The sequence below is a fragment of the Plasmodium brasilianum genome, chromosome 9 (genome assembly GCF_023973825.1).
Source record: "Plasmodium brasilianum strain Bolivian I chromosome 9, whole genome shotgun sequence".
Classification (NCBI taxonomy): Eukaryota; Apicomplexa; class Aconoidasida; order Haemosporida; family Plasmodiidae; genus Plasmodium; species Plasmodium brasilianum.
In genome coordinates this window covers 1,563,209-1,590,305 of record NC_090122.1, presented here as the reverse complement: position 1 = coordinate 1,590,305, position 27,097 = coordinate 1,563,209, and the positions used below count along the sequence as shown (strand labels likewise).

The window sequence follows — 27,097 nt, the reverse complement described above, 5'->3', positions numbered from 1 at the left end:
TTTTTGTAATTTTATTTTTCCACGTATGTCCTTTTTCTTTCCTTTTTCTTTTTTTTTTCATCTTTGATTTGAACAACGGCTTTATTGTTCGGCGGAAGTCTATAAGAACCTACGCAAATATTCTGCTTACATTTTTCGTACATTTTCCCCCCCTTTTTTGCGGTTTTTTTTTTTTTTTTTAATAGTTGATTTATCACGTTGGTAATGAAAAAAAGATGTAAATTAACGACAGCTTACAGTTAAGTTGATTTGAAAAATGATATGCATTTTTGTGAAAATTAATACATGCACATTTTTTTTTTCTTTTTTTTTTTTAAATAAAACAATATTAAATAAAAACATAAATGACACAGTTTTGTACTTATGCATATACATATACATTCATACGTGTATATATATATATATATATATATATATATATATGGGTATATACTCATATGTGAATAAGAAATCCACTACAATATTCATTACATTACGTACACGTAATTAAAGAATTCTCCTTTTATCTAATTCTTCAGCTAAAAGGAGTGTGAAGTTTGAAATTTTTAAATAACATTTTTTCAATTGGATAATAGGCGTGTATGTATTTATACAGCATATATATATATATATATATATATATAAACACATATGCATATATGTGTATATTTATTTGCACAGGTCCCTTCTGGCTACATAGTCAGCTCAAGCTAAACGCATTCCTGCGCACTAAATGTGTATATGTGTATATATGCGTACCTACGTAATGGTATGTATATATATATGCATGCATATGCGCATACCGTAAACACACATTCCTGTGGACGCAACAGGCGCGTCAATTTTCGTCGTCGTAGTCTATATCGCCATAAGACCAGATGACAAGTTTGTTCTTTTTCGCTAAGGCTTCCTCTCTTTTTAATTTTTCAAATATTTTAGTATCACTAAGATTGTCAACATAGCATATTCCATTGAACACTAATTCTTCATTTACACTTTTAACATTCTTGTTTGATGTAAATTGCTCATAATCATAAAAGACTACGTAATAGGTGTTATTTTCCTTTTTCTCAAATTTGACGTATAAATATTTGTCAAGTAAAAACTTCTTTATGTAAATTATTAGGTCTGTTTTATTTTCAGCTGGGATTTTCAATCCTGCTAAGGCCACTTTGATTGAAAAAGGAATATAATTTTTCAAATTAAAACTATCATTTAATTTTTTTATATCAATAAAATCTAATTCTTCTTCATTTCCGAAATCGATATATTTTACTATAGCTTTTTTTTTACTTTTATTTACCTGCAAAACGACAGCTCTGTAATAACATTTATCAACGTATTTTGCCATAACTAAAGAATTTTTATTTATTTCTGTTAAGGTATATGAGGATAATATATCTATATCGGGGTTTTTATTTAACTCGTCTTGTAATTTTTTCAATTGTTCTTGTTTACTTTTTAATTGAATACATATATTGGTAATGTCATCCACATAAGAACAATAGTAAATATTATCAAACGCGGATAAATCCTTTTCAACATTTAGTAAATTATCTGCATCTTCCGTTTTTTCAATAGACCATATATTTCGTTTATGTTTTTTAGCTTCTTCTGCTGCTTTTACATAATTATTTCTTTCATTTGTATTATTTAAACCTATTTCATTTAAAACCCCATATCCTAAGGAAAGTAAATGAACAGAAAAATCTTTATTCTGATATTTAAGGATACCTATAAAATTACCTCCTTTGTCACATGTTACAATAGAAATTTGTACGTTTCTTTGCATTAACATTTTTCTCGTATATTTATATGCTTGAATAGCTATTTCTCTATACTCTATCTTTTCCTTTTTACTTTTTTTTATTTCATCCCCATTTAAATATTCTTCATTCACTTTTTTATGGTTACTTTCAATTGTTCCTAAATCTTTCAAGTTTATTTTTTGAACACTTATACCGAGTAAAATAAAGTTTATTAACAAATTTTGTGAAGGGATATGTAACTTAAATCTATTTGCCCCATATATAAAATCGACACATGCATTTAAATTATTATATTTGTTTAATACATTTTCAAAAGAACGAGCTCTTAAGGCATTGTCACTTCCACTAATATTGTTAATCTTAATAATATCAATATGCTGATTAAATCTCCCAACTTTTTTTTGCTCAGCTTCTTTTTCTAATTCTTGTAAATGGAAGTAGTTACTTGCCTTTTCATCTTCCTGTCGTTGGGATATAACTCTTGCTAATCCTCTTGAAACTAGTTGCTCATTTAGGTTAATGTATTCTTCCTCCTCTGGTTTATTTACTCCCCCATTTAGTAGCTTCTCTCCCAGTTTGATTTTTGCATTTTTTCCACTTTTTGTGCTTTTTATCCCATTCACTTCGCTAACTCCGTTTATTCCACTCACTCCATTAACGCTTCTCATCCCATCGACACCTTTCTTACCTTTCAACTTGCTACCACCTAGTGCAACCTTTTTGCCATTCTTTTCCTCCTCCCATATATTTGAAAGGCTTTCTTTTCTGGTATTTTGATTACTTTTCTTTTTTCCTAATTTATAAACAGTGACAAAATGCATTCTTCCCTTATCATCCGAGCACTGAGGAATATAACCATCACTATTGCTTTGTGGAGTTCTAACATACTCTGTAACAATTTTAACTCGCTCTCCAACAATTTGACTTTTCAAATAATCCTTTGCTAATATACACAAGGTGTTTAGTTTTAAATCTGTATTATGTTTTTCACATTTAATGGAAGCCATATATAATCTTCTCTCTTCATTCTTGTAATCTACAATAATAACATCCCCATATAAAACCTCAACAACGGTTGTAAAATATTCCTTTTCAAAATCTACCTTTTTTTCTGTATAATTTATCCATTTTTTCTTTCTAAGTTGTATAGCTTCATCTAATGCCCTTTTATATTCAATAGCGTTGTCTACATATTTTATTGTATACTCATTTATATAAGCATATCCATTTTTTAATAATAAAGTACATATATTTCCTAACTTATAATAAACATTTGCATATAAATTACAATTATTATCAAGATGTTTAATTTCTATCTCTATATCTCTATTTAATAGTCTTGATTCTACAAATTTTTTGGTTTCCATAGCATATAATTCTTCTTTAACTGTTTCCACATTATTTACAATTTCTTTTTTGAACATATCAACAATTATTCCACACACATAAAAGGAAAAATAGTACATCGTTAAGTACTTTTCTTCCTTTTTCTGATCATCCTCATTCATTTTTTTTTTGTAGTTGCCATTTTTTTTTCTTTTACTACTGCTACTGTTGTTCTTTTTATTAGTATTATTTAGATCATTATTCAGACCAGTACTTGGACCATTAACACTATTCGTTTTTGCATTAATATTACCGTTTTTCTCTTCATCCCTTTTTTCATTTTCTACACACTCTGCAAATACGCGAAAGTTAGATCCATCCCTCACATGTTCTACAATACATTTCATTCTTCTATTCAAAAAAGAATCATATAATTTTTTGTTTTCATTTTTATCGTTGTACGAGTAAACAATATCTCTGACATAGTAATTAATATTGTTACTAAAAATACCAATTTTTCTTTCTTTTGCCTCCGTATAATAACTTTCTAAATCTGCATATACATTTGTTTTTACATTTTTATTTGAAACCAGATTAGCATAACCTTTCTCTAATAACAAAATAGATAAGTTTTGACCTTCAAAAAAAACACTACAATATGTTCTATTATTGTATGTATATTCAACTACGAAACTTACATTTTTTCCAATTATCATTTTTCTGATAAACTCTCTACTTTCCCATGCAAATGGTTCCTCATTCTTTTCGACACTCTGACTCTTCATAAATAACTTCGGGCAGTTAATGCACGCTAAGCTTATCTGTCTTTCCTGGGCTACTCCATCTTCAAGAACAGCAAATAGGGATGTATTCATGTTTACTTAGGTAACAAGCACGCAATCATGAATGGTAAATTACACAAACGCACTACTTACACAACTGTGTGCAATACTTAAGCATACATAATTACCTACAAAAACATGTGAAATATCAATACAGACGAGGCCCATATGGGGCCCCACTTAACCACAATTTACAACAAAATAACATGAACAAGATGCACATACGAAAGATAAATTTCCCATATATACGTAGGAAAAAAATTCAAAAATACCTGAAAATGATGTAGGTATATTTCGTTTTTTGCTTAAGCATGAATACAAATATTCCCACAAAAAACTACATATACAAAACAGTGCGATTAAAATGGGAAGGTTATATATTTGAAAAGAAAAATAATCACACTCATTTTTTAAGTCCCTTCCTCATACATATTAATGCATGTAATATATGTAGTACATATAATGCATTTCACTATTCACTTAATTATTTCTATATTTGTGTTCATATGCACAGTTATGGTATTTCCTTTTATCACCTTTTACAGCCCCCGTCAAAACATAGGTATCTGCTGATATGACTTGCTTTACAATTCCGTTCAATCTTTCCATTTAGGCAAAATGCTCGAACATAAATACGAAATATGCTAATACGCGTATATATTTAAAAAAAATGTTTAATACCTTACATATAAGTATAAACATATAAATATTTTAAAATCCCTTTTTTAGTTAAAGCTACACACTTGTGTATATTTATGTGCTTTTTTATTTTTTTTTTATTCTTTTGTTTATTTTTCTTCTTGCTTTAAACTCCAAAAATGTGATATATATATATATATATATTTACATTATATATATATTTACATTATATATATATTTACATTTGAGATTAGCTCCTTTTCAATATCTTGAACATTCGTTTAATTTATGCTGGTTTGTTATATGTTATCTAATTTTTAGTGTTCGATGCAATTTTTTTTTTTTTTTTCACTTTAAAACATTTCAACTTGTTTGTACAATCTACTGGCTTTTTCTTTTTAGTTTTTATTATTTTATTTTTACGTTAGTATTTTTTTTTTTTCTCTAATTGTGATTACAAACGAACGTGCTCTTATGTTTACGCTTTTGTTTATTTTATTTTTTATATCAGGGTTTGTATCTACTGAAATGTGCATATAAAATACATAATGTTCACGTTGCATAGTAAGAGAACAAAAAATAAAAATAAATAAATGAACGAACGAATGAGCGAATAAATGAACGAACGAATGAGCGAATAAATGAACGAACGAATGAGCGAATAAATGAACGAACGAATGAGTGAATAAATGAACGAACAAATGAGCGAATAAATGAACGAATAAATGAACGGATAAATGAACGAATAAATGAAGGGATAAATGAACGGATAAATGAAAGAATAAATGAACGAATATATAAGCGAGTAAATGAACAAATATAAAAATGAAGAAAAAGGAAAGAGGAAAAAGGAAAAATAGTATCTATATCATTTTTTCCTTTTTAATGTTTTTTTTCTTTTTTTTTTTTTTGGAGTTTGAGTTTTTACATTTAAGGCTTTATTTTCATTTACTCCTTTTAAAATTATTTTAGGGTCTTTTAATAAAAATATAGTCTGAGCTAACTGAGAATAATAGTAACGTCAGAGTGTATTAATGAAAATAATCTATTAAACTGTGTAATTCTAAAAATAGTTCAAAGGTTATGACCGTTATATTTAGTCATTACACATTAACATATTATAATTTGTAAATTACATAAAATTAATAGTCTACAAAATATGTAGCCTCAAAGGCTTTAACTGCAAGTGTTATCAGCAAAATTGTGTTATCACAGTAAATCTACGCTAACACATAAAAAGGTTTTCGACATAAAAAAAGTACCTTTAGGTATGAATAAAAAAAAAAAAAAAAAAAGAAATACATTTAGTTAATATACGTGAGTTAAAACTTACAAAGGTTAGCAGATCATAGTGAAAATAATATTTCACTGTGTATAGAAAATTTTTTTTTCTTTTTTTTTTTCGTGTTTACGTATTCCTGAAAAAAAGAAAGTCATTAATTAACAAAGTTTTGTAAATTTTTGAATTCGTAAATTCGTAAATTTGTAAACTCGTAAATTTGTAAACTCGTAAATTTGCAAATTTGTAAATGAATAACAAATTTTAAAATGCTTTCAGAAAGCACAAGAGGTATAATTTTATCTTCACTTCACATCCTTTTATTCTATATTTCCTTAATTTACCCCCGATCTACATTTACCCCCCCCCTCTTTTTTTTTGAATTTGCTTCAGTTATTTTCCTCACAGTATTTTTGAAAAAAAGGAAAATATTTTTCCTAGCTATATAATTATATTGCATTAGTGATATATTAATATATATCTATATTGGTTTACTAGTTAATTTTAAATCAAAATTTGAGTATCATTTTATTTTCCTTTCCTCTTTTTTTTTTTTTTTTTTTACACCCATATATATATATATATATATACATATTGTAGAAGGCACATCTCTTCTTCGATAAGACGATATACATTCTTTGAAATTCTTGTGTGTTTATGTAAACGTTTCATTTAATGATATATTAACAATGTCTTTACAATAAATGAATACAAAATTATTTTAAGAAAAATTATGTAGGTATCAAATTTCAAACTATTCATTCTGTTATAACCCCCCTTAAAAATGCAATTTATTCTATAGCATATAATTACAAGTGGTCAACTATTATAAATATGTAATCATTATAAACATAATTCACAAATGTCTGTATATGTTCAACCTACATAACCCCCAACAACGAAAATGTTACTGAAGGGGAAACATGGCTAAAATGTATAGCGAAAAAATGCGGCCTAAAAGTATTGCTAAAAGGAAGAGCTATAACTCTAATTAAAAGGTGTACACATACGTACGTACGAACGGCGATGAAATTAAAAAAAGAAGTATATACGTATTATGCTTTATAGTTGGTAAAAATCCATTCCTGTTTTCATTTGCACCAAAAAGCACATGAAGAATAACTTTCCGTTCATAAAAAAAAAGATATATTTGAAAAAGACGTTTGTTTAGGAGAAATGAACAACTTTCTTTTTCTTTATCTTTGTCTTTTTCCTTTCCTTTCTTTTTTTCTTTTCTTTTTAATGTTATTCTACATGAATATGTTTGTGTATATAAATATATATATATATATATATATATATATATATATGCATATAACATGTATATTTATACATACAAAATTATCATACGAGCATTTCAGCTAAATTTTTCCCACCTTCACATTTGAATCATCGTTATTATCTGTTTACGCCGTACAACACAACAAAATACACATTTTTGAATATATATGTAATAAAAAAAAAAAAAATGTATTTGTAAAATAGTAGAAATTTTAAGCTTATAAATGAGTTATCACTTATATAGTTTTTACTGTAAAGTGAAAATATATAGCTGCTTTTGTTTTTGTTTTTGTTTTTTTTTTTTTTTTTTTTTTTTTTTTTTTTTTTTGTGTTTTTGTGTAACTTTTTAGGGAATTTATAAAAAACCAAAATATAATAAAATGCAACACACTGTTGAATTAAAATGAAATTAAAAATTATTTTTGCTCTTTTCAAAATAATTATTTTTAAAAATATGTTCAATTTGTTTGATAATACAATTATTATATCTACAAATTCTTATAAAGAAGTGAAAAATAAATTACCAAATAAAATAAACTCAGTGATACTTCAAAATAATCCAGATAATTTATTTTCTATAAATCATTCAGATATTTCATTTCAAAAAAAAAATTTTAAGTCATTTTTGGAATTAAATGTAAAACATTACAATAGAACAGATGAAGACGATGATGAATCTGATGATGAGGGTGATGAAAATTCCCTTTCATCTACAGACTCATACAGCAATGACAATAATGATGATAATGATGAAAATGAAAATCTTTTTACTAGGACAAACAAAAGGTTTTCAAAATATAATTTTTTAAGAAATTTGAAAAAACACAACTACAATCAAGAGGATAACTCAAAAATGGACGAAAATGACGATAATAATGAACATGAAAAGAAAAAGAAAAAGAAACATGGACATCATAAGAACATCCCCCAAGGAATCATCTCAAATAATGGAGGAATGAACAATAATGGAGGAATGAACAGTAATGGGGGCATGAACAATAATGTAGGAATGAACAATAATGGAGGAATGAACAATAATGGAGGAATGAACAATAATGGAGGAATGAACAATAATCAGAATATATACAACAATACGGGGGTAAACAATAATGGAAATATAAACAATAACAATAGTAACAATATAAATAGTAATATCGGTATGAATAACAGTAACAGTATGAATAGCAATGTAAATGCTAATAATGTTAATAGCAACAATAACTTGGGCACGACAGCCGCTGTTATTGCAGGGGCTGTTAACAACGGAAATAATGCAAATATTGTAAATAATACAAATGATGCAAATAGCGCAAGTATTGCAAGTACCGCAAGTATTGCAAATAACACAAATACTGCAAATAACACAAATGCTGCAAATAACACAAATTCTGCAAATAACACAAATACTGCAAATAACACAAATACTGCAAATAACACAAATACTGCAAATAACACAAATACTGCAAATATTCCAAATGGAAATACCGCAATAGGTGGTGTTACTCCTGTTCCTGTAGAGAATAATAGTACATCCGTCTTTTTAAAATTAATGGAAAATAATAATATATTTAACACAAGTGAAATGATATGTACTTCAATTAAATGCAATAGTTTAACTAATGACGCAAACGGAAAAATTCCTCTAACAGGTATAATATGCATATAAATACATATGTATGCGTATGTATATATGCACACACATATATATATACATGCATACACGCAACGCGCATTTTGTTTGAAACATTTATGTTCATAATTTTCTTGTTTTATAGATTGCACAAACATAACATACTGCGGAAACTGCGCAATTTCCACGAGTCCCAAAGATCAGTGTAGCACCATGAAAAATTTAAACACAGAAAACATGCTTGTGTCATCAGGTTTTGTCGACCCCACAAATGTTAAAAAGAAAAAAGAAAATTTATTAAATATTGCGATATATCTGAAAAAGTAACTAGCTTTTTTAAATTTTTTAGTATCACATTTACTAGAACAATATTTTTTTTAATTTTTATGATTGCATATACATTTTTTTTTTTTTTTTTTTTTTGTTTTTGTAGCTTATAAATAAAAATAATTTAATAAATATCCCGTTCCTCTGGGACAAGCCTTTGTTTGACTTCTCTAAATGCTTGCCTGATATAAATAAATACAAATTGGCATCAAAGAATTTGCAAAATAAAGGTTTTTTAACATATTAAAATGTTTCTTCATAGTTACATTTAATTAATTTTCACATTGAAAGCAACTATTTCTTTTAGTTGGCCGAGTGAATTTTATATGCGTACATGTAATTGTACATGTGTCTACACATACATATGCATATCTATATACATTTATTTATTTGTATATTTGTTTTATTTTTATTTTTATATTTATTTATTATTTTTATTTTTTTATTTGTTTGTTTGTTTGTTTGTTTGTTTGTTTGTTTGTTTGTTTGTTTGTTTGTTTGTTTGTTTGTTTGTTTGTTTGTTTGTTTGTTTGTTTGTTTGTTTGTTTGTTTGTTTGTTTGTTTGTTTGTTTTATTTATTATATTTTATTTTTTTATTTTGGTTAGATAAAACTGAGCTGTACAAGCACTTATTCAGGTTGGCTAATCTTTATGTTTATATGACGAAAATTGTAGAAGACAACAACGTTAATGGGTTGAGTATATCTGTTAATGTAAACAACATTAACATCGCATCACTAAAACAAAATGAACAGTTAGCAAATGAAACGAATTCCCCATTAACATGCCCCTTGAACGTAGCTAATGTAAAAGCATTTAATATGCACCCAACACAATCCCTTGCCTTCTACCAGTAATATATAATTACATGAATCAATTTTAAACATGAATAGAAATACAAAGGTTAACTTTTGAGTAAATAAAAATATAACGATATATATTTTTTTCTTATTTTTAGGCGTCTTTTTATTCCGGAAAACAATAACATAATAGATAGTAAAAATCTAAGTGTTCAAATAACAAGTGAGCAAGGTTACAACGTAGGAAATTATTTTTTTTATGCAAAAATTGATTGTCCTAAAACAGATCCTCTTGTAGAAAATGAATTGAAACCTGCACAAACAACTCAAATTAATTTACTACAAAATATTGAAAACAGTCAACAAACGAACGAAAGTAACAAACAAAATACACAAAATATTAGCAGTACCGCAAATAAAGTTGGAACTTTTCAATCATTAAAAAATAGTACTGCTCGAATTGATTTTAAAGCAAGAGGAAATTCTTTTAAAAATACACAAAATTCTTTTCTATTTTTCTTATCCATAATTATATATTTTGCTTTTGTAAGTTAGCTTTAATTTTATTCAAATTGACGCAATTTTAATTTTTTATTTTAATTTTATCTTCAATTTTAATTTCAATTTTAATTTCAATTTTAATTTCAATTTTAATTTCAATTTTAATTTCAATTTTAATTTCAATTTTAATTTCAATTTTAATTCCAATTTTAATACCAATTTTAATTCCGATTTTAATTCCAACTTTAATCCCAATTTTAATCCCAATTTTATCTTCAATTTTAATTCCAATTTTAATTCCAATTTTATCTTCAATTTTAATTCCAGTTTCAATTTCTATTTAAACTTCATTTTTTTTTTTTTGTAAATCTTTACTTTTTAAAAATATTTTTAAGAATTCTATTCAGCATTCAAAATTAATTTTTAGTTACACAAAAAAAGGCGAATTAAACGCATTTTATGAAGACATACGTGCGCAGCAAGGGTCGTGTGTATACACACATATATATACATACGTACATATACACATATACATATATGCATATTCATAAGTACGCGCACGTAATGCTCTACTTTTCCTCTGACAGAAGGCCCTTTTGGATTAATAAAGATATTTGACTCGTATAAATTTCAGTTAAGTTATCAAAATTTTGCATATCCTTGTTAAAATCTTTAATTAACGACTCCTCATATGGAGAAGCCCAGACGCTATTTCTTTCTGCATAACTTTTAATCAACTTACTTATTCGATCATGCTTCATTTGCAGTTTCTTCAGTTCATCGAAATTTAATTTACTTCCATACATAACTTTTAATTCATCCTTATTTTTGCTGCTAAAATATTCGTTAAGAATATTTGAAGTAGAAGAAATGTCTTTTTGAATTTTTAGTAATTCTTCTATATATTTTTTGGTTTTATGAACAATAGAAATATTTTCAGCAACATTATTTTTGCTCATTGTAGGATACTCAATATTGTTTATCATCCCCTCTAAATTAGTAATATCATCATTCACCTTATTTAATTGTAACACCATGTAATCATTGGAAAAAACTTTTTTAATTTTATTTTCTTCTTTTAGCTTTTCTAAATTGTTGAATAAATTGTTAATTTGCATATCATATTTTTCATATTCCTCTTTTAACAGTTGAAAAAGGTTTTCAACTATTTTATATAATTTGTTCATGAATTTAGCCTTTTTTGTATCTACTTTTAATTTTCTTTTTTTCTTTAAATAATAGTTTTTTTTCTCTTTAAGAAGGTTTACATAATTACTGATATTGTTACACAACTGATCATATGTCTTATTTTCATCCTTTGAACTTAATAAATATGGTAATATAATATCTGAACATGTGTATATGTAATTCATATCATTCTGTTTTTCAATTTTATAACGACAAAAATATTCACTTCTTTCTGTTGTGCAAAAATCAGTATCTTTTTTTTTATTGCTAAATATACTTTTCTCAACTATTGAACAATTATTATATATATTAACCATATTTAAACAATCTTCCATTTGTTCATTTTTAAAATCAAAAGTTTTAATTATAATTTTTTTATAATTTTCCCCATAAACGGATTTTGTTATGTTATAATCTTCTACACTTTTTCTTTCGTAAGAGCTTTCACAAAAAAGCGCTCCATCCAGAATAACATTTTTTTCCTTATCGAAGGATGCACAGTGCACTAAGGGATCCCTACTGATTTTTTGTCTGCACCGTTTTAGTAAGGAAGTGAACAGAGTCTTGGTGCTGTTGCATTTTTCTACTCGGAGTCTGTCCTTATTTTGTTCGTTTTTGCCATTTTGCTCAAGTTTTCCATTTTGTTCGTTTTTATTATTTTTCTCCCTTTTTTCATTTTTTTTATCCATATCCTTTTCCTCTTCCGAAATGATTAAATTGGCTTCTCTGGTATTTTCGTATGAGTTATCCCTCAACTCGTCTTCATCATTCGTGTTATCCAGTTCATCAGAGGTATTCTCTACTTTCAAGTATTTTAGCTTGCACAAAAGTTTTTGAATTGCTTTATAACAATTATGATCATTAAGTTTGTATGCCTCTAAAACAGAGTTCCCTATTTCTTTATAAATTAAGCATTTTTTATTGTAGCTATAATCTTTTAGTACGTCTTCATAATAAGTTATAGCGTTACTAACTTCTAAGCATGTATCAATTAAATGCTCACTAGTATTACTGATCGCATTTCTGTTAAGATTATTCTGAACTATGACTTGACCCTTACATAATTTACTTAAAAAAAAAAAATATTCAAAAATGCAAAAAAGAAAATTAATCACTTGCAGCTGCTTCATAATTACAGACACAAACAAAATATGAACAAACGTAGGAATGGAATATATGCATACATGTCACCATATATATATATATGTATATATATATGTATATATATATGTATATATGCGATACGCGTAAAAAGGACTAACAATGAAACATTTTAATATTGTCAGTGCTTTACTTGTTTGTAGTGTTCTTAAGATAATTAAAACAAGACAGAATAAATGGAGAGACAAAATACCAATACAAACGTTTATTAGTGCAGGAAAAGTACAGGTGATATTTGCTCATACATATACCCACGTGTACCTACTTATACATACACTTATATATTTATGTGTTGTAGAATGTGCACACAATAAGAACAAAGACAAAATAGCTTAATCCTTTGAAGATCCTACACAAGAGCTAAATAATTTATTTTTAAAAATATAGGCGTGCGTATAATTTTTATATTAGCACGGTATAAGAATATTTTAACTTTTTGTTGTTTTTATTTTTTATATTGTAAAAATAATTTAATTGCATTAATGGCACTAATTATGTCTCTTAATTCTGGAAAGGTGCAGGTACGTTAATAAGATTGGGTATATCTATATAAGCAATTTCAATATTCCTTAACTTTTTTCAGTGTACATACAAAAAAAAAAAAAAAAAAAAAAAAAAAAAAGAATAATAAAATTAAAAAAAAAATCTAAGTTGATGGAGAAAGAAAATACGAAAAAAAAGATCTGATTTAAGGTAATACAATTTTAAACCATATAACCGGAGAGGAATGGGAAAAGAGAAAATTCTAATTTTTGAAACTTCATAAAAAAAAAGGGGTTGTGCGCTTATAAATTATTACTATATATACTCCTCTTTTTCCGTAAGCTTACACGCGTGTATATATATATATATATATATATATATATATATATATATATATATATATACATACATGCCCGCATTCATACTTGAACATATACGTACTGTTAAGTAAAGGTAAAGGATAACGCAAATGTTTCAACAAAAAAAGTTCATAACAACATATTACAGAAGACAGAAAATTTTTTTTATTATACTTATACATATATATAAATATATTTTCACTTATACTTTTATTTCACGTATAACTTTAAAAATATTAGAAACAAAGACATATAATATGGGAAGGGGTAAAAAAGGGATGGACGATAAGTTAATTAAAAAAAAAGAGAAAAAAGGGATAAGTATTAAAAAAAAAAAAGATAAAAACCAATATTTCTCACAAAAAAAAATGTAAAATAGGGTACATAAAAAAGTGCATATTTAAAGAGAAATGTCCAAAAAAAAGGCGTTTGTACAAAAAATTAAAAAAAGGAAAAAAATTTTAAAAATAAAAACATCAAAAAAATAAAAAACGTAGAAAATACCAAAAACATCAAAAACATAAAAATGATCGAAAATTGTACAAAATAACAAAAAGTTATCACAAATTAGGACAAATGATCGCAGTGTTTATATATAAAGTAGAGCTCACATATGTATACATGCAAGTATATGTGCGTGCATATATACATATATGCAGATAATTTCCCTACACGCATAAGGGCTAATGTTCTGGCATGTTAATATTCTATATGATCATTGTCACCAGTAAAGCTGTGAAGAGAAATGCTAATTTATATATGCATGTACACCTAAGTACAAGCAGACATCTATATATAATTGTGTATGTGTATGCATGTATGTAGGTATATCTACACACATGCGCTCCCTAGTTTTTGTAATATTCTACATAATAAAAGGGAACGGCATAGGACAGGTTAAAAAGTATTACGGTGTTATTTTCAAAAGACATCGAGTCGTAATTATTGTAATATTTGTGTAATTCATTATCCCTCGTTTTCATAAAACTACTAAAGGACAATTTGTTGTACTTGAACGATTTTCCTTTATGTAAGGCTACAATTATTAGTCTGTAACAGCCTCTGTGTACTTCACTGCCATTTGTGTTATCATTAGGAATATCATTCGGGTTATTATTAGCATTTGTGCTAATGTTCCCACTATTATTCGCGTTAGTCCCACTAATGAATGAGTCATAAAAATTAGAGGCGTCATTTATGAACTTAAAAAAAATTGCGAAATTTTTTACATTAGGAGAATTTTTTTCAAAAATTTTTTTATTGCAATCAAAACCATTTGAATCGCTAAAAATTTTGTCCATTAAATTAAAGGTCGAAATGAAGAAGTATAAATTATTTTGATCTAATTCATAATTACTTTTTTTCATTAATGGGATTATATTTTTTATATTAATTTTTTTATCTATTAAGGATAAGAAATGATCCAAGAAATATTTAGTTGAAGTCTTCAATATTCTTTTTTCATTCAAGTGGTATACATTGTTGTTATAGTTATTCTGCTCAATGAAAATTCTATTTATTAAATTTGTTTCATAATTATTATTAATATATAAACACATAGTAGAATTTTCATAAATTTTATATGTATCCTTAAATTTATTTTTTATATGTCGATAAAATTTATAGCAGTCAAAAGCATAAAATAATAAGTTGTTATAAGCCAAATGAAACATGTCATAATAATCCTTTTCTTGAAATAAAGAAACTTTATGTGTTTGTCTTTTCTGTTCTATATTGTAAATATTAAACATAATAAAATTATGTGTCCTAGTACTGTCTTTATAAAACAAAGAGGTAAAAAATTTATTAAATAAATATAATCTATTCGATTTGCAAATAACTGAATCATCGATATTCTCATAATTTAAATTCTTTAACACTAAGTTAAAACTTGTGCATAATTCTTTATTTATAGTGAAGTTATTTATGTTCCTTTTCCTTTGATCTATTGACTCCTCTCTTTGTTTTTTACTAAAATGGTTTTTATTATTTTCCAAAGCCTTATCGATATCGTTTACTCCATTTTTTGAAAAACCTTTCGTTAGAATTTTTCCCTTTTCGTATGTGCCTTTTTCGTTGACGTTCTTTTCGTACGTATCCTTTTCTTTCGTTCCTTTATCCTCTTTGCATCCATTATTGGGTGTAGTACTACCATCGCTACCAAATTTCGTCTCCTTGCTTTCCTTATCAATAGATCTTCCATCCTTTGAGTAGGCATCTAATGCTACATCCTTCCTTCCCTCATCTACTTTATTTTCTTCTTTCAAAAATGTTAAGCATTTTTTACTCTGATGTTTAGATGACATATTATCACCCTTTATACATGATTCATTATTATTCCTTTTTTCTGTCTCTTTGTCTATATTTTCATTTTCATTCTCATTCAACTCCTTTTTCTTTTTTTTAGTTAACTTGTGTTTTACGTCCTTCAAGTCGTTCTGTATATTCATCATAACATCCATTATTTTGCTGAGCACTTGTGTATTTTTCTCTTTCCCCAAGGTGTCCAAATGTTCACGACACATATCATACAAAATTTCATTATTATTGCTGCTCACACTAACACTGCTGATATTACTGCTTCTGTTCTTGCTTCTATTATTCCCTCTACTATTTCCTCTGCTGCTACTAATTTGTTCAGTGTTATTCTCCCTTTTGTCAAAATTAGCATGCCCATTTCTTCCTTCATTACCCCACACGTAACTTTGAACATCTGCATGACGATATACCACTGCATTATTGTAGGTCCCAATGTAATTTGTATTCCTGCCTATTCTAGCTCCATCAGAGTGCATAATACAGCAATTGTCGTAATTTTCATTGTGTATATCACTAGTGAATTTATAATTTTCATAATTCGTATTAGCTTTTCTAAAAGGAGTGTCATAATTAACATCATTTGAGTAGTTCCTCCTCTTAGCATTTTCACTTATTCTTTTGTCTATCCCTTTATCATAATTAATTTTTTGTTCATATTTATATTTCGTATCATATATAAAAGGAGGTGTAAACGCATTTACATTATTATCATTATTACTACTACTACGTTTATAAGGTGGACTATCTTTTCCATCATTTTCTCTATGATATTCGCGAAATTTACTTCCCTGGGATGTATATCTATTTTGATTATATTCTACTTCTTCGACCTCTTGATGATAATTTGCATGGTCATATAAATTGTCGTTTCCTTTTATTCTGAATTGTTCATGAGCATTTGTATTCTCATTTGCGTTCCCATTCTCATTCCCATTCATGTTCGCTTCGTTCCCATAACCATTCAGATAGTTCATATTAATTAGATCAACAATGTTACTATTATAATACGTATTGTCCTTATTAGTACCGCATTGTATATTTTCATTTTTGAGAAGAAAACTATCGTTATATTTTTCCCTTTTGTTTTCATTCCCCTTTTCTAGGTAGGAGGACGTGTGAGCTCTTAGATACTGCTCCTTTGAAAGATTACCCGTTGGAAGTTCTATATTGGAATGTTTCTTATCCTTATGAAAATAATTCTCCAAAGTACCTACACTCGTTTTGGATTTTTCGACTATTTTTCTTTTTTCAGCTGAAATGAAGGAATTTGTATCCTCATATTTTTCATTCGGTTCATAATTCTTATGCACAACATAGGTTTCCTTTTTTTTCATATAATCATTTGCATCATTGTCATTATAACGGTACTCATAATTTTGATCGCAGTCGTAATAGTGATACTGATGCTGATGATGATCATAATCGTAATAATAATTTTGTTTCGCTGTATGGTCAAAATTATTATGAATATGGTCATAAAATATTTTATTCCCTTCATTATAATATTTCGAATTTATTTTATTATTATACATTGGCACGTCATAGATCTGATCATCCTTGTTTTTCCTATTTCTACTAAAATTATCATACATAACAACATCATTAATATTCCCCTTTATGCCACGTTTATAATATTCTTCTTCGCCTTTATATCTCTTCTTATTCTCTTTATATATTTTCTTCTTATTATATGGTTCCATCAATATATCTTCCACAAAATAGTTCACCTCCTTATTATTGTACGGTACATTCCAAACATTCTGAGCAGTTGCTACGTCTGACTTTATTTCGTTATTTTCATTCCTCCAGAAAGAATCGTTTACACTCATTTGATCATTTGCCCTTTCGATTGTATTATCTTCTTTCTCGTATTTCAAAGTGGTATCATTCCCGCAACAGGATCTTTGTCTTTCTCTCTCTCTTTCTCTTTCGTTTTCTATCTCTCTTTCTCTTTCGTTTTCTATCTCTCTCTTTCTTTCGTTTTCTATCTCTCTCTTTCTTTCGTTTTCTATCTCTCTCTTTCTTTCGTTTTCTATCTCTCTCTTTCTTTCGTTTTCTATTTCTCTCTTTCTTTCGTTTTCTATCTCTCTCTCTCTTTTACTTTCATTCTCTCTTTCTATTTCTACTTCCTCTTCTCTGTTCAAATTAACGGTATACGAATGGCCCAGATAAATATTTTCTCTACCTCTCTCTTCATGTGCATACATAGTGCGACTTCTGTAATGGCTGTTATTATTAACACCATTTTCTATATATACATTATTATCTCCTGTTATTTTTTGGTTATTTTTATTCATCATCAAATTCTTTCCTTTGTTTTTTTCCTTTTCATTATGCATAATATCATATATGTTCTTTTTTCCATCCTCAGAGTTAGGTACCTTTGATTTTATTTCCTTTTCATTAATATTATTTGTGTCATTTGTTGAATATTTATTTAATGCATTCCCATTCTTATGGTTCATTTTTTCACTTAATTCGATGGAATTCTTTCTGTAGTCACCATTTTTATTATTCGTTGTAATAGAATTATCATTATTATTATTATTACAATGGCTACTTTCATTTTTTTTTTCTCTTTTTTTTCTTATATCTTGTTCGTTGTAATTATTCTCATTATGTTGTTTATTTTCCAAATACACATTTCTTGTGTAATAATTTTTTTCCATGTTTTCATTCATTTCTGGACTATCTATTTCACAACTGTATTCACCTCTGTTATAGTACACCATATCTATTCTTTTGCTTTTACTTCTTTCATCATCATCATCATCATAAAACTCTTTATTTAATACCTTATCATTCTCGTAAATGTTAGAGGAGTAGTTTCCAAATATGTTCTCCTTATTACACGCATCACTAGCACCATCTGCGTTTGCATAAGTCAATCCATAATTTACGTTCTTGGAATTGTTTCTATGATTACCATTAATATTGTTCGTTTCAAGTCTATTGCTGATACTACTACCATAGTTGGTTTTACTTTCAAAGTTGGTTTTACTTTCATAGTTGGTTTTACTTTCAAAGTTGGTTTTACTTTCAAAGTTGGTTTTACTTTCAAAGTTGGTTTTACTTTCAAAGTTGGTTTTACTTCCATAGTTGGTTTTACTTCCATAGTTGGTTTTACTTCCATAGTTGGTTTTACTTCCATAGTTGGAGTCATTTCTATAATTTCCTTCACAGAGAATATCAGTCTTTATATTTTGCTCGTCGTACTCTTTCCCTCCTTCATGTACCGCTCTACTGCCATAGGCATCATCAATTGTTTTAAAACTCTGACTTGTTTTCCTATTTGAATAATTTCCATCCACCTTATTGCAGTTGCTGTCAATGCACGTCCAACTCTTTAGGTAACTACTTTCATGGTGATCATATTTCTTCTCGCTTCCATCGATTAAATAATCGCTATCGGATTTTGCTTCTCCCCTCTTTTCTCGACTTGTATCACCCGTATCAACACCAGTGCCTTTCCCATTTGAGGTGCCATAACTGTTTCGTCTGAATTCTTCCACTTTGTAATTTATTGAGTCTTTACAATTTTCTTCTAATGGGGCAAAAGTATAGATATGCTTAAACTTATTCGATATCCCTTCCTTACTCGCTTCACCATTCATTAGAAAAAAATTATTTTTTTCATCAATATATTCAAAAAATGAATTTTTGACATCACATGAACCATTTTTATTGTTATCATCATCACGTTGGTCCCTTTTGACAGGATTATTCATCTCATTGTTTCTATGTTTATTACATGAGGAACTGCACATTATTGCTTTTCTTTCATTACCTACATTTTTATTTCCGTCTGCATTGATATCCTCTCTGCTTTCAGGTGAATCCTTTTTTTCTCGCTGGTTATTACGTTTATACATTTTTTCGCATTTTTCAAAAGAGTAACTAGTGCTACATACTTCTAAAATATCGTTAGATAGCTCACTTGGAGTTTTTTTTTTTTTTTATATGTCATATTATCTTTCCCTTCTTTTAAATCATCTTGAGCATTTGTATCCTCTGTATATAATTTATTCACAGCATTACACAAGCTGCTACTATGCATGTGCTTTTTTTGCTCTGTTTCGCATTCATTACTATCAATACGGCTATTTTTATTACCGTCATTATTTGCACAGACGATACTAAGGTTAGTACCTATATTGCACTCATTTTTTCCGTTCATTGTTACACTGTTACTGTTTCTAGTTAATAGTTTATCATATAAAATTTCATTTTTAATGTTTACTCCCTTTTCTCCTACTGACATAAGATTAGACACAGTAACATGGTCGCTCCTACTGTTCATGTTATCAAGCAAAGGCATATTATTTTCTAATTTATTCTGACTAACATCATTTTGATAACAAGAACTATTATTTATGCTCGAGTTAATAATGAAACTTTTAACATCATTCAAAGGTATAGTTTTGCAATAGTTTATATTATTCTTACTGCTATTGTTCTTGTTATCTTGTAGTGAACTTTCCACATTCATTACTTCTTCTTTTACATGTGACAACCTACATTCATCATCAAAATATGAACTGTGAATTGGTTTTGGAATTGTGGCATACTCTGATGAATTATGAATGTTATCAAAAAAAAAAACAGCAGAATTGTTGTTAATACCAAAATTTAAAATATCAGACATGCTGCTCATAGTACTTTGTTTAATTTCATTCCCGTTAGACTGATAGGACAAATAGATAAGATCCTCTTTGCTTTTGTTCTTCCATACTTGGCTAACCTTACGCCCCTCAAAGGGGTTCACCCCCTTTTCACTCTCGGCTAACTGCTTTTCACTTGCTGCTACCTCCTTTTTGCCTGCTGCCATTTCATTCTGAATAACGTCAAAATTCCTACCATGTGACAAATTCGAGTAAGACCGCCTTTGACATCCCCTTGATTTTATCGAAAACTGTGAAATGTTAATGTTGTCAGTACTGTCTTTGCAGTTATATGCATGCTCCTTAGTACTACTGCAATGCATGCTATTTTGATTTATACAACTACTGCTTCTTATATTACTATTTTTACTTACATAACTTGTCAAATTTTGATATGAAAATGAATTCTTATTCTTAGCACGTTCAGCAGTGTGTTCTTTGTAATTATTCCCCCCTTCGTCATTCCTCTCGTTGACGTTGTATGAAACGCTATGCTCCATTTCATTATTGTCTACATCGGAAATATCACGCCGTTCATACATTATATCATCACATACGCTAACATTTTCATTCTTTCCATTTCCATTTGAACAATTCGTTTCCTTATCCCCCTGCTTAGTAGCCACCTCCTCACTGTTACTACTTTTCATATATATTTCTCTTCTAAGAATAGCATTAATTTTAGCCGATCCATCATTACTCCCCTTTTTGCATGCACCTTCCATAGAATAGCACCTGTTATTGTTGTTATTTTGACTGATAGTGACCTTTCCACTAATATTGCATTCGTAATCCTTCTCATTGCTCCTATTCCGTACTTTCAACTTATGATCATTCGATGTGTTTGTCTTGTCAAAAATGCTCGTATTTGCCATAATGGCATTAACACTTAGTTGGTTACAGTCATTTTCACTTCTTTTCCTTTTTATACATTCTGATATACTATGATTAGTATCGACTACGCTGGATTTTTTCCTGTCAAAAATTTTATCATAATTCGGCGAATTTACCTGTACATCTAATGTTTTTTCCTGTATATTTGCTGTTTTTTCCTGATCGCAATTAATAATAGTATTATGTCTGCTTGAGCTATTTGTATAAGTATTCTCCTGCATGTGATCTAATTTGATATAATTTAAATCTTCCTTATGAATATCAGATATTTGTTGTAACTTATTCGTATATTTGTTGTTACTCAAAATTTCCTTGCCTTGGTCAGAAATTCCACTTGTATTTAACAAAGTTAAATTGCACGATTTTTTAAACTCACTTTTCATCATTTTGTCTTCATAATTATAAGTCTCAAAATTTGAGAAGTTATTTATGATATCTGTTTTGTTGGTAAATGATCGACTACTATTTGTTAGAAAAACATTATTTTCTCTTATCAGTACATCCGTTGGGTACTTGGACAATTGCTCAACAGAAAACGTTTCCGCTTTTCTATTTTTTGTATTATGAGAATAATCTTTTTGAAGACTCATGGTATTTTTCAACCATACATTTTTGTCCAACTGAGCTTCTAAAGTGCCCACATTATACTGTGCATTTTGTACGCCATTTTTATTGTTTTGTTGTTTTTCTGTTACTCCTTGTGTGTCTATTTCCTCTTCATTTTCCATTACTTCTTGTGAGTCTATTTCCTCTTTATTTTCCATTACTACTTGATTGTCTATTTCCTCTTCATTTTCCATTACTCCTTGTGTGTCTATTTCCTCTTTATTTTCCATTACTCCTTGTTTGTCCATTTCCTCTTCATTTTCCATTGCTTCTTGTTCTTCCATTTTCCCCTCTTGTTCGCTTAAGGAAGCATGAACAGGGATCCTCATTCTTTGCTCTTGTTCTGGCATGGAAAGCATAGATGTTTTTTTAAAATATAACTTGTGTTCGCTGTTATAAAATAGATTATCATCATTTTTCATTTGACTTGCATTATCATAATTGCATTTTTCTGTATTCCCATTTTGTTGGTACATCTGTTTTGCTGCTATTTCGTTCAGTACTAAACTGTTACTAAACATGTTATTTCTTTTACTATTTGACAGTGTTGTTATATCTTCATTACAGCTAAATGAAATTTTGAAAATACTGTCCGTTTCACCAGTTTCTGACAAGAAGGAATGCCCATTTTTATATTCATTATTTCTGCTACTACTACTATGAAGACATAATGTCTTATCTCTTTCTAAATTATTTGAAGAAATAAAAATACTATCATCTAAAATAACATCATCGAGAAATTTATCCTCGTAATTATTTTTCATGTATAAATCCATGATATTACTGTTTAGACTCTCCAGTTTGTTCAAACTAAGATCATTCAACATCGAAATAGAATTTATCTTCTTGTAAATTTCATTCATATTTTTTCTATCGGTCTCATCATTAATTGGGTTCCTAGCCGCTGCTTCAATATCATTTACCATTTCTGCTTTAAAATTACATTTTTCTTTTTGAGATTCTATTAAAATTTTTTCCTTATTAAAATTTTTGAATATATTATTATCAAAATCAACGTTTGCCATTACATTTATATTTTTTTTATTGTTTTTTGCACAATCATCTTTTTTTACATTAGGACTGCTATTCAACTGCGCAAATGATACATTCAGGTCGGCGTTAGATTTAGCTGCCTCTCTTTTTGAAATTTGTCTATTCGGACTTAAATCAAATTTATTAAAACAATTTGCATTATCTTCATGTGCACTGATTTTATTATTATTGGTTATTATTACACTGGAGCTGTTCGAGTTTGGCTCATTTACTATTCCGTTGGTAGATGTGTTTATTCTTGCATTATTTTGAAGAGAATATACATGTTCTGGTAAGATATTTTCCATTATCACGTTTTTCTCAGAAATCAAGTACGTATGATTGTTTTGTAGGTCTCCAGAGTGGCTATGTTGTAAGCTATCTACATGCCTATTTTGTATGCTACTTCTGTGGCTGCTGCTTAAACTCCCCCTAAGACTGTTTCCTAATGTGTTCTTGTTACTATTAGCTAAATTGTTATTATTAACTTTAAGGCTGCTTCCGTAGTATCTACAACTATTATATCTATTATTGTCCAACGGAAAATTTACATCGGACTTTCTCTTCTTGATTAACGTTTTCTTCTCTGCTAAATTTTCCTTTTTCCCTGTCACTTTTTCATCATAATCATTATCATTATCGTCGTCCTTTATATAATTATCGCTATACATACTGCTTAAATGATTATGTTCACTTCCGTTACCCCTCCTATGTGTGTCCTTACTTAGTGTGTTACTTATATTACCGTTAAATGTAAAGGAGCTAATGGATGTGTTACTGTCGTCTAATACCAATTCGTTGATGTTGGAAAATTGGGAAAACCTGCTGATATTCAGACTGTTCATGTTATTACTGCTGTTAGCATTGTTATTACTGCTGTTAGCATTGTTATTACTGCTGTTAGCATTGTTATTACTGCTGTTAGCATTGTTATTACTGCTGTTAGCATTATTACTACTAGCGTTATTGCTACTAGCGTTATTGCTACTAGCGTTATTACTACTAGCGTTATTACTACTAGCGTTATTACTACTAGCGTTATTACTACCAACATTATTACTACCAACATTATTACTACCAACATTATTACTACTAATATTGTTACTACTACTAACATCGTTATTGTTACCATTACTTCTACGACCATTTGCGTATGCATTGCTGTATTTCTCATTTTCTCCGTAACAATCGAAGCTGAATTCCCTTTTGAAACCTTGAGCAGACGTTATCGGTATATCTAACGAGGTGTTAATCAAATAGTTATCTACCATACTTTTTTGCTCCGAAAAATTATATGGTATTACGTTAACCTCCTTTCTCTTGTTAGTAATGTTAACTTCACCATTCGTTATACTACCAATATCACTACGGCTGTTGTAATAACAGTAACTATTATCACTTTGATCATTCTCATTTGCATGTCTTCCTAAAAAATTATTTTTTCCAAGTGTGTTATCAAAGCTACTTGCTTCTTTCCTATAGTTATTTATTATCACAGACGGAGGTATATTTGTAAACTCAGCTACCCGTTCACCATAGGTGTATTTTTCATTTATATTTTTATTAGCATCTATATCACTTGTACTTTCATCATCTGATTCTAACAAAAGGTTTATATTCTTTTCTATTTTTTTCAATGAATTTGCTTTAGCAATATTTCTTAATAATTTCCTCTCTTTATTATTTTTGTCTGCTTTTTTTACACCTTTTTGAGCATACGTAGTTGTATTATTATGTATACTTTTCTCCCCATTATATAAATTGAATATTCCATGTTCACTCGTATTATGCTCTATATTTCTATTGTACATATATTCTTCATTTTTACTTGCTTTTTGTTCTCCACCTTTTTCTACATCATCCTTTTGTTTTTCATATTTTATGATAGTTTTCAACTTGGACAGACTATCACTTATGTTGTTGTAACGATTAATACTTTCGCTTCTACTCCAATTGCTTTTTATTTCGTCTACAAAGTTTGCATTATTATCACTACTCATTTTGCTACTATTGCTTTTTGGGGCTACCTCATAGGGATTAATGTTTTCGTCTCTTTCGTCTTTTTCGTCTCTTTCGTTTCTTTCGTCTTTTTCGTCTCTTTCGTCTTTTTCGTCTCTTTCGTCTTTTTCGTCTGTTTCGGTGTGTGTATTGATGTGTACATTTATATATATATATGTAAATACATAAGCTTATATGTACAAAATAACACACACACACACATATATATATATTATTTTAAAGTGGAAAAAAAAAGCATTTTCTCCTTCCTTCGCAAAGTATTATTTGCACTTAAAAATGAACATACAGACAATTAACGATTGCGTGAGTAGGTCTGCGAATGTGCATATATGTACATAAACATATATATATATATATATATATATATATGTGTACACATGGTATTCGCACCTGATGTATATGCTGCCTCTCCTATTTAAGCATATTACAATTTAATGCAAACACACACGCAATTTTTTTTTTTTTTTTTTTCCCCATACCGCTGTCTTTTTTTTCCTCATCTTCTTTTTTGCTTTTAAAAAATTTATCGCAAGTAATTAAGTTAGAGTTAGTAAAACTATTACTGTCATTAATTTTATTACAACTTAAATCACCTACTCGTTCTATTTCATCTGCTCTATCAAGAACATCATGATATTCACTATCCATCATTCTCTTTAATTTAACATCATTTAAATAATTATAAAGCAAACGAAGGGAAAAAAAAAAAAAAAAAAAAAAAAAAAATCGAACAGACAGACAGAAGGATAGACAGGTGAACAAACAAGCAAAATTAAAAATATTGCATTAATAATTAGGGAATACACATACCGTATTTTAAAACCAAAGCATTTTTTAAAAAAGCTCTATTATTTATATAATAAAATTTCAGAATTGTGAAATAATGTACTATCCGTTATTGTTCAAAATGTGTTTAAGTGTACGTATAAATATTACACAATTAAAAATTAAGCTTTTCATTTTTCAAAATACAAAAAAAATAAATACACGAAAAGTTGTCGAATTGTTAATAATATCACACATACGTTAAAAGATTAGTGAAATCGGAATTTTCGCAAACGTGTAATTTCCCTTTTTATTTTTATTTTTTCTTTATTTACTCGTGCTTTGTTTATTCGTGCTTTGTTTATTCGTGCTTTGTTTATTCGTGCTTTGTTTATTCGTGCTTTGTTTATTCGTGCTTTGTTTATTCGTGCTTTGTTTATTCGTGCTTTGTTTAATCCTGTTTTATTTATTCCTGTTTTGTTTGTTCCTTATATATTTTTACTTTATTATATTTGTTAAACTTGCGATTGTGATATTCACGGTTGGGCCATTTTTTATCCCTACGTTAGCTGCTCATAAATATTTTGCTCTATTTCATTCTTTTTTTTCTTTTTTTCTTTTTTTTATGAACGTACAAAAACGTAAAGAAGTGATAAGGTAATAATGAGTAGCCAAATAAAAAGGCGAATTTCAAATGAGTACTGATATGTATATACGTACACAAATAACTATAGATAAAAAGAAAAAAAAACAAAACAGAATAAAATAAAATACCGCCCTGTGCACATAATTGTATATAGTTCTTTTGTTACACCAGATATATGTATATGTACTTAAACATATATTATATATTCACGGCGCATATATATGAAAGTAATATGTATTCGAGCTTGCTATAATAATACATAATTACTAAAAAAAAAAGAAATTCTTAAAAAGGCAATAATGCAGCAATCAATGAAACAATTAGAATTGTTACTCTTATCAGATAATAATTGTTGCTGCTGTATTTTATTTGGCATACATATATATACGTACAAAATATATATTTGTATATATGTATATATGTATTTATATATTTACTTATTTATGTTCGACGCTAAGGCCTTGAGTGACGTAATTTTCGTTTCTTATTTTCAGCATTCAAATGAAATTTTTCGAAAACAAGAAATACTATTTTATGTGTGTATAACATCTTCAGCGAAATTTCTTTTTTAATTACTCATGTAGTGTTATA

The 27,097-nt window shown here is 28.1% G+C and overlaps 5 protein-coding genes across 5 annotated transcripts; 1 reads left to right on the top strand and 4 right to left on the bottom strand.

The window, feature by feature from the left end:
* Positions 1-817: 817 nt before the first annotated feature.
* MKS88_002963 (tudor staphylococcal nuclease) lies at positions 818-3,949 on the bottom strand (the record flags this gene model as incomplete). The annotated part of the gene is made up of 1 exon (XM_067216016.1): positions 818-3,949. The coding sequence occupies one exon, from the start codon at positions 3,947-3,949 to the stop codon at positions 818-820; it is 3,132 nt and encodes a 1,043-aa protein (XP_067073538.1).
* Positions 3,950-7,518: 3,569 nt separating this feature from the next.
* MKS88_002962 (uncharacterized protein) lies at positions 7,519-10,427 on the top strand (the record flags this gene model as incomplete). The annotated part of the gene is made up of 5 exons (XM_067216015.1): positions 7,519-8,764; positions 8,891-9,018; positions 9,179-9,302; positions 9,679-9,925; positions 10,031-10,427. 5 exons carry the CDS (start codon positions 7,519-7,521, stop codon positions 10,425-10,427), a joined length of 2,142 nt encoding a protein of 713 aa, XP_067073537.1.
* Positions 10,428-10,455: 28 nt separating this feature from the next.
* Positions 10,456-12,691, bottom strand: MKS88_002961 (uncharacterized protein; the record flags this gene model as incomplete). Its single annotated transcript, XM_067216014.1, has 2 exons — positions 10,456-10,682; positions 10,993-12,691. The coding sequence occupies 2 exons, from the start codon at positions 12,689-12,691 to the stop codon at positions 10,456-10,458; spliced, it is 1,926 nt and encodes a 641-aa protein (XP_067073536.1).
* Positions 12,692-14,412: 1,721 nt separating this feature from the next.
* Positions 14,413-19,755, bottom strand: MKS88_002960 (uncharacterized protein; the record flags this gene model as incomplete). Its single annotated transcript, XM_067216013.1, has 1 exon — positions 14,413-19,755. The coding sequence occupies one exon, from the start codon at positions 19,753-19,755 to the stop codon at positions 14,413-14,415; it is 5,343 nt and encodes a 1,780-aa protein (XP_067073535.1).
* Positions 19,756-19,796: 41 nt separating this feature from the next.
* Positions 19,797-25,746, bottom strand: MKS88_002959 (uncharacterized protein; the record flags this gene model as incomplete). The annotated part of the gene is made up of 2 exons (XM_067216012.1): positions 19,797-25,207; positions 25,575-25,746. The coding sequence occupies 2 exons, from the start codon at positions 25,744-25,746 to the stop codon at positions 19,797-19,799; spliced, it is 5,583 nt and encodes a 1,860-aa protein (XP_067073534.1).
* Between the last annotated feature and the right edge of the window lie 1,351 nt (positions 25,747-27,097).